Raw genomic sequence first — 8,283 nt, forward strand, 5'->3', positions numbered from 1 at the left:
CATCACTTTGTTCACCCTAAAAGTGTGCAAAGACTTGCTATTCCTCTCACCATGTCTTTGGGGGAGGGGCTCCCCCTTGCCGGCAGTGACATATAGAGCAACATTTTTTTTCTGCTGGGGATTCTGGGACTTGTAGTCCCTGATGGGGAAAAGATTCTTAACAGGAGCCTGGAGTGCCAGACTCTGCCTTCTCTACTACATCAGCCTTCCCCTCGCCCCAAGGTAAATTTCTGGCTGCCTTGGAGCAGAAAGGAGCTGGCACTACTCAGAATTGAGGCAAATACCTGTTTACTTGTAACAGGCTGCGGTCACCCAAATGCTTCACAAGCATTCAAGCTATGTGAACTTCTGGTTGGAGGTTCACAACACACCTGCACAGAATACTTGGCTGGCACTGCTCCCTCTGTAGCTAACCCCACTCAGGCTCAACAGTTGCACACAGCTATGCAGACCTATCAGGGAACTGGCACGGTAGACATCCATTGAGATTCTGAAAAATGGGCTGGTCTCTTTGCAGAAACACGATGGGCAATTTACGGTCCTCCAGCTGGTGGTCATGCTGAGGGGGATCAGTGCGGGCATGCGCTACCTGTCGGAGCTGGGCTATGTGCACCGGGACTTGGCGGCACGCAACATCCTGATCAATGGGAACCTGGTCTGCAAAGTGTCTGACTTCGGCTTGTCTCGTGTCCTGGAGAACAACCCTGATGCCGCTTATACTACTACAGTATGTGTTGTATTTCTTTTATACTTCTTCTATATATTCTATATCAGCCATTTTCAACCACTGTGCCGTGGCACACTGATGTGCCACAAGTGGTCTGCAGGTGTGTCACAGGAATTTGGGGGAAGGTCATTTACTAATAGGGCCAATTAGTATTGACCATTTTAGTGCCTTGACCATTTTAGTATTGACCATTGACCATTTTAGTATTGACCATTTTAGTGCCTTGTCAGTGTGCCATGAGATGAAAAAGTGGAAGGAAGGAAGGAAGGAAGGAAGGGAGGGAGGGAGGGCCTTTCCCAGTTTGAAGAGACACTTGGCCAACAGACTGAGGCAAAGAAGGAAGGCCCATAGCCAGGGACACACTGCACTTGCTCCCAGTGTGGAAGGGATTGTCACTCCCGAGTCAACCTTTTCAGCCACACTAGACGTTGTTCCAGAACCATCTTTCAGAGCACGATACCATAGTCTTTTGAGACTGAAGGTTGCCAACAACAAAAACTCTGTATCCATAAATGATATACATGGTACTGTATACCAGGGGTGTCCAAAGTTTTTGGCAGGAGGGCCACATCAGCTCTCTGACACTGTGTCGGGGGCCGGGCCAAAAAAAGAATCAATTTACATTTAAAATTTGAATAAATTTACGTAAGTTTACATAAATGAATATATTAAAGATGAACTTACATGAATGAATGAAGGTCTTGCAATAGCTTAAGGCCTATAAAAGGCCTTGCACAAAGCAAGGATGGCCTTTCCTTTGCTGCCGCTGCTGCATCACAGATGCGAAACAGCAAGCAGTGGAGTGAGCCTTCATCCCACAGCTCATGCAAGAGGTCAAACAGTCGCCCTCGCGCTGAGAGCAGTTGCATTGGGCCAATGTGGGCTTCAACAAATCTCAGGAGGGCCAGAGGCTCATTGGAGACTGGGGGCTCCCTGAGGGCCACATTGAGAGGCCTTGAGGGCCGCAAGTGGCCCCCGGGCCGGGGTTTGGGCACCCCTGCTGTATACTATCATGTTGTTTATACTGCCAGAATATGCCTTTATGACTGTTATTTTCAACCTAAAAGCACTACAGTTGTTAAGGCACACCATCAGTATTTTTATCAATTGACACCATGCTGATGGGGGGTGGGGGCTCACATTCCCCAGCGGCCCTACTAATAAATGACCCACCCTCAAACTCTCAAAGCACACTTGTGGACCATTCACAGCACACCAACGTGCCATGGCAAGGTGGTTGAAAATTGTAGTATTGTGGCCATATTCTTTACGGCACAGTGGTAAATGTAGAAGTTCAGGAGTTCATCAGAACACCCTCATAGCCACATCCCACTAAGGCTATACAACAAGGACTGCTGCAAATCCACCCCTGACAAACACACTCCTGGGTTCCTCTCCCAGAACACCTCAACTCATCCTTCCCCCCTCTCTGCCTATGACATACCCCTGTCACCCAATTAACTGGGACAATGGAGCCAGGGTTCTGCAGTTGCGGGGGGGGGGGGGGAACAGCTACCACTACTCTGTGGCAGCAGCAGTTCCAAATGGTCTAGGAGTGGCGCAATCCGTGCACCATCCCTGGGAATTTTACGAAAGGGAATGTTCGTTCCACTATCAGAAAGCACCCATCGGATTGGGCTGTAAGAAATTGTGTAAACCTGGAGCTGATTCTGAGTGATTCAAGGGGAGTTTGCCCATCACTGTCTTCTGGACCCTAATAAAAAAAAAAATTCATCCACAAGAGCAGAACTGGAGAGGGCAAGGTCTTCCCCTCACCTCCAGTTGAGAGCCAATCCAACTGGAAGACTGAGGCTCATTGTATTCCTTTCTCCGAACACCAGCTTTGCAGAATCCACTGATTCTCAGGGGTCTTGGAGCTGTTCTCCCAGATATGTTCACTGGCAAACAAGGATGATCAGATAGTTGGAGAACAAGCCCTATGAGGAGTGGTTGAGGGAACTCATATATTTAGCCTGGAGAAGAGAAGGCTGAGAGGGGGATACGATGACACTCTTCAAATAACTGAAAAGCTGTCCTATAGAAGACAGAACTGTCAGCAGGGGGAGGCTTGCTTCCCCCAATAACCCTACTAATGAATGACCCTCCCCCAAACTCCCATAGCAGACGATTCGCAGCACACCAATGTGCCATGCCACAGTGATTGAAAATCACTGCTCTATGGGGATTTCCATGCTTCAGACAGGGGGTTGGACTAGATGACCTTGTGGGTACCTCCCAACTCTATGATTCAATGAAGCAATTGTCCTGGACTTTGTGTTGCAGGGTGGGAAGATCCCCATTCGGTGGACAGCCCCTGAAGCCATTACGTATCGGAAGTTCTCTTCAGCCAGCGATGTGTGGAGTTATGGCATTGTCATGTGGGAGGTGCTGGCCTACGGGGAGCGGCCATACTGGAACATGACCAACCGGGATGTAAGAGAGATGGCTGCACCCTTCCCAGTGTTTCTATCTATTAAACTTTGCTTGGAAGCCTCACCTGGGCAAATTTTTCCAGAAAAGCTCAGGCACATCAAGCCAAATTGTCTCAGCTGATGCAGGACAGAAAGAAATTCTGGTTCCAGGGTGACAGATTCTGGAATCAGCCGCTCTGTCTCCACCCTCCTCCCTAACCCTGTAGTTAAGCACTGGGGGTGATGCTTAAAAGTCTGTTCCATAGTTTCCCAGTGGGAAAGATGCACACAGAGGTGAGGCATTCTGCTGGTGTCAACTCTTCCCTTGGCTAGCTTTAAGGACTCATAGGATTCTTTGTCATTTTGTCCCACTAAGATGGCAGCTACTAGTTCAGAAAGTGTGTGTGCTTGAGGCACAGAGCAGGGGAATGAAAAGCTGGAGGGTAAATCTGGAGGTGTCTGGTCACAGCCTCAATCCTTTCTTGCTACCTTGTTTTTCACTCTGCAAGCAACCTAATCATTGAGAAAGGTAAGATCTGGATGTGTTGGGGTTTAGGTCCAAGGTGCAAGCTGGAAAAATAACAGAAAAATAACAAGACTGGGAATGGTGGACAGGGCTAACCCAAGACCTCCTGATCCCTGGGGCAATAAGCCAAATGCTGCTCCCTTACCCAAGGATGTGCTAGCCTCTGCCCCAATGCCCTAGATCAGCATTCTCCTCCCTTCTATATTTCCTCTTCCTCTCTCCTCCCCATTCCTTTCCCAGTCCAGGTTGTGGAAGGAGAAGGAGAAGCAGGGAAAGCAAGTAGCTGGTGAGAGATGGGCACTCTCTCCTCTGCTGTCTGCCTGAGACAACCACCTCAGTTGGCCTCATGGATGGGCCGACCCTGATGGCAGATCACATTTTTGTGGGAGTAGTAGGGTGTCAGCCATGGAAACTTGGTCTATTGGAAGATAATTTGTGAAAGTCACAATTACACCCTCCACTTCCAAGGCAGCTATAGAGGCCAGATGGAGGGAATTAATGAGAGGCCATGTCATCTCTCTCCCCACTACCTGGTGCATCTAGCTGACCATGATCAGGATATAGGGTGTGGAATACTACAGAGCTCCTGACCTCAACCAGTGGGGTGATTCATATGTCAGCAAAATTCTTTCTGTAGGTCATTCAGTCTGTGGAAGAGGGTTATCGGCTGCCTGCTCCCATGGGTTGCCCCACAGCCCTCCACCAGCTCATGCTGGACTGCTGGCAGAAGGAACGCAATGAAAGACCACGCTTCTCCCAGATCGTTGGAATCCTGGACAAGCTCATCCGTAGCCCTCAGAACCTGAAGTGTACCGCAACTGTCAACCGGTACGTGGCCTCTAGCAGAGTAGAGATTACATCTGTGGCATGAAGAACACCCCAGTCATGCTAGGCTTATGCCAATGATAGTAAACCAAAAAGGACCCACCAGTTTATCTGTGCCCAGTACCTTCCTCTTGCTGGTCACCAGTTTACTGACTGTGAGCATACCAGTTATCTCAGAAGAGGTAGGTGGAACCAGATGAAATAGGGAAGAGACTTCCAGTAGATCAAGGCTTCCTGGCTCTCACAAGTGATGGGTGATGACTTGTGACAGGCAGACCAGTGATTTGATAACCCCTAATGAGGCATCTAGGCCAGATAAGATTATTATTATTAACAGTATTTAATACTGAAGATCTTCAGCTTCCTGGAATCATCTACAAAAACTGAGTGTTGGGAGAGTTAGGAAAAAAAATAAAATATTTCTGTACCTAGGGTGTAATTAATCTGTGGAACTCATTGCCATAGGATGTGGCGATGGCATCCACCCTAGATGCTTGAAAAGGGAATTGGACAGATTTCTGCAAGAAAAGTCCATCACAGGTGGCAAGCAATGATGGATATACCACCTGGTTCTAGAAGTAGGGTACCTCGGAATGCCAGGGACAAGGGAGTGACAACAGGATGCAGGTATCTTCTTGTCTTATGTATGACAAGAGGCATTTGGTGGGCCACTGTGAGATACAGGAAGCTGGACTAAATGGGCCCATGACCTGGTCTAGCAGGACTCTTCTTATGTGCCTCACCCAAACCTGGATTGTTTACGAGCTGAGTTAAAGTCCCCTCTGAAATTCATCTCAGATCATAATTAGTCTGTCTCCAGTTTTCCCTGCTGCTATTTCTCTCTGTTCCTGATTTTCATGTTTTGATTTTGTTTTAAATTGAATGTTTGCAGTTAAAAAACCACAGATATGGATATAGTTACCAAATTGATATTCATACTGTGTTAAAACCAAGGTCGTTTCGTCCAAGGCTGGAGACAGATTTTGAGACAGTTGGAGTGAGATTTCTTTTTATCCCACTGTTGTCTCTGGTCTCAGTTGTTTGAAACAATGCAAAAACATGCAAAACCTATTTAGCATAGGAGAAAAGAAAGTGAATGTACTGCAAACCATGATCCTGCTTTGTAATTGCCTTCAACACTCCGGGGGAAAAAAAAAAATTTTTGGCTCTTGAAGGCTGCAATCCTATGCACACCTTCCTGGGAATAAGTGTCATTGAGGAGAAAGGAACTTACTTCTGAGTAGATGCACATAGGATTGTGCTGTAAGCATGCCAAACAGTGGAGACAAGGTTTGGAACTGAGATTCAGAAACATACCCATACAGTTCAGAAAACCTGGGCTGGTTATGAACTGAGACAATTCAAGGGATGGATAGTGAAAGTTCTTTTCCCTCTCACACAACACCAGAACCTGGGGACATCCATTAAAACTGAGTGTTAGGAGAGTTAGAATAGACAAAGGGAAAAAAAAATTATCTACCCAGTGTGTGACTGGTCTGTGGAACTCCTTGCCACAGGATGGTGGTGATGGTGTCTGGCCTAGATGCCTCGAAAAGGGGATTGGACAGATTTCTGGAAGAAAAGGCCATCACACGTTACAAGCAACTGCTGGTTCTAGAAGTAGGCTACCTCAGAATGTCAGGTGCAAGGAAATGGCAACGGGGGCTGGTATCTTGTTATGTACTCCCAGAGGTATCTGGTTGGCCACTGTGAGATGCAAGAAGCTGGACTAGATGGGCCTTTGACCTGTTCCAGCCTTTGACTCGATTATCTTCTTATCTTCTTACAACAAATCCAGACTGGCTTGTAATTAGCTCTGCCCACTGTCTTCAGCTTTACCTGCTTCTGTTTCGCCTCCTCCCCTTGTTTCAAAACTTACCTTGAAAGAAGCGGGGGAGGACTCCTGAGCATGCACAGAAAACCTCTGCTGGAAACAAAATGATGACTTAAACATGTTCCCTCTGCCGTCCCCAGTCTTCTCTGGCACCATCCCGTCACTTTTCAAGGTTGGGTTGGGGAAGAAAAAGGAGAGGGAGACTAGGATCAGAGAAGACTGGGGACAGTGGAGAATTGATGGGGAGCTTTCAGTGAAAATAAATTTTTCTGGCAATAGGAAATCAGGAAGTTCTGTAGGTGCTGTGCTGCGCTCTGGTTATCAGAAGTATTGCCCAGGCTGTCACTCACTCAAAATTTGACTCCCCTCTCAATCCGGTCTTTCAGATTCACCCAAACTCTCTCTGAGCGAAACTGCATCGATTTCACCAGCTGTGCTACTGTGGATGACTGGCTGGACTCCATTCGGCTCGGGCGATACCAAGAGAACTTTGCCCTGGCTGGATACTCATCCCTTGGGATGGTGATGCGGATGAATATTGAGTACGTATACATGGGGAAGACAACCAAGAGGGACCAAACTGGGTATCAAAGCCAACTTCTATTTCCTTAATGCTGTGGTTCTGGCCAAGACCCCTTTCTCTGTCAGGTGTGTGTGTGGCTCAGATTTTTGACCTGATGTTCCAAAGCTCCTTATGGGATCTTTGATGATGAATGAAGGTTGTTGCTGTCATAAGTGACATTCCCAGCCTGACCTTTGCATCATTGCTGATATTTAAGCAGAGGCTGGCCTTTGATCAGGGATGCTGAAGTTGTGGATAGCCTGAATTGGTGGGGGAAGGGGAAGGGCAAGACTTCATGATCTCAAAGGTCCCTTTCAACTTTCAACTCTGTTTTCCCTACTGCCTTGCTTTTGATAGCTTCAGAGATACACTCTGTCTCCCCTCTTCCATTTGACTGGGCCTTCAACCACTATGTTACATGGGGAACAAAAGCACTGTGCTACTAAGTACAGCCATAAGGGCATCCCAACCTCTGTAGGGTCCAAGGTCATGGAACAATTCTTCCTTCTTCCCACCTGCAATACCTCCCTTCCCCGTATCCCTCTTTAGTCCACAGTGCCAGTTTTCATACAACTTACCTCTATCCAACATTCCTGCAATGCATCATGCCCCACTGGGCATCCCCACAGGAAGCTGCCTCCATAACCTATGAAATGGACCATAGGATGAAGGAACCAGAGGATGTATTTGATGGTGAATCAGCAATGCTGAATTCTTCCTTGGGCATAGTTGGGAGCTGTCCAGTTCAGCCTGGTGCTGATTCTTCATCATCTGCTCCAGCTAGAGTAGAAGTTGCTGTCCTCTTGGAGGAAAGAGGGGAAAATGTGGGAGGTAGGAACATATATGAATTTACAAAAAACAAGCAAAAAAAAACAACCTTACATCTTCCCTCCTCTACTCCTTAGGTGTTCACTCTGCCCCGCAGCTGCCAATTTAGGCAATTCAGAGCTACATGGGCCAATGGGGTTGACTCAATACAAGTAGTTTGTTTTGCAGAACTTACTCTGCCTTTGCTTCCACAGTGATGTGCGGCGCTTGGGCATCAGCCTCATGGGCCACCAGAGGAAAATCCTGACCAGCATTCAGATCATGAGGTCTCAGCTGCTCAACACCATGGACTCCAGACGACATCTGTGATGGCACCTTCCACCTCAATCCCAGAAGCTGCCTCACCTTCGTGGCTCCCAAAATCGGTTTCACGTGGCTAACCATGCAGAGGAAGATGTGCGAGGGGCAGGATGCCTATCCATAAGGGCTGGCTATAGAGAATCACCTGCTGCCTCTTGCCTCTGAGCAGATCTTCTGGAGACATGGGGAAAGTGTGCAGGGACTGAATTGCGAGCTCATCCTTGCAGTGAACTTCAGAGACACTGGCACTTCCATGTCAGCTTGGACTGG

At 47.7% G+C, this 8,283-nt stretch overlaps 1 protein-coding gene across 2 annotated transcripts in view; it reads left to right on the top strand.

The window, feature by feature from the left end:
- Nucleotides 1-8,022, top strand: part of EPHA8 (EPH receptor A8) — a 57,736-nt gene extending 49,714 nt beyond the window's left edge. For both annotated transcript variants that reach the window (XM_066636814.1, XM_066636815.1), the window contains 5 exons: nucleotides 518-727; nucleotides 3,011-3,160; nucleotides 4,302-4,492; nucleotides 6,710-6,865; nucleotides 7,908-8,022. In XM_066636814.1, the coding sequence (XP_066492911.1) occupies nucleotides 518-727; nucleotides 3,011-3,160; nucleotides 4,302-4,492; nucleotides 6,710-6,865; nucleotides 7,908-8,022 (822 nt within the window). The remainder of the gene's footprint in view (nucleotides 1-517; nucleotides 728-3,010; nucleotides 3,161-4,301; nucleotides 4,493-6,709; nucleotides 6,866-7,907) is intronic.
- The last annotated feature ends 261 nt before the right edge of the window (nucleotides 8,023-8,283 follow it).

Source organism: Tiliqua scincoides, chromosome 9 (genome assembly GCF_035046505.1).
Source record: "Tiliqua scincoides isolate rTilSci1 chromosome 9, rTilSci1.hap2, whole genome shotgun sequence".
Taxonomy (NCBI): domain Eukaryota; kingdom Metazoa; phylum Chordata; class Lepidosauria; order Squamata; family Scincidae; genus Tiliqua; species Tiliqua scincoides.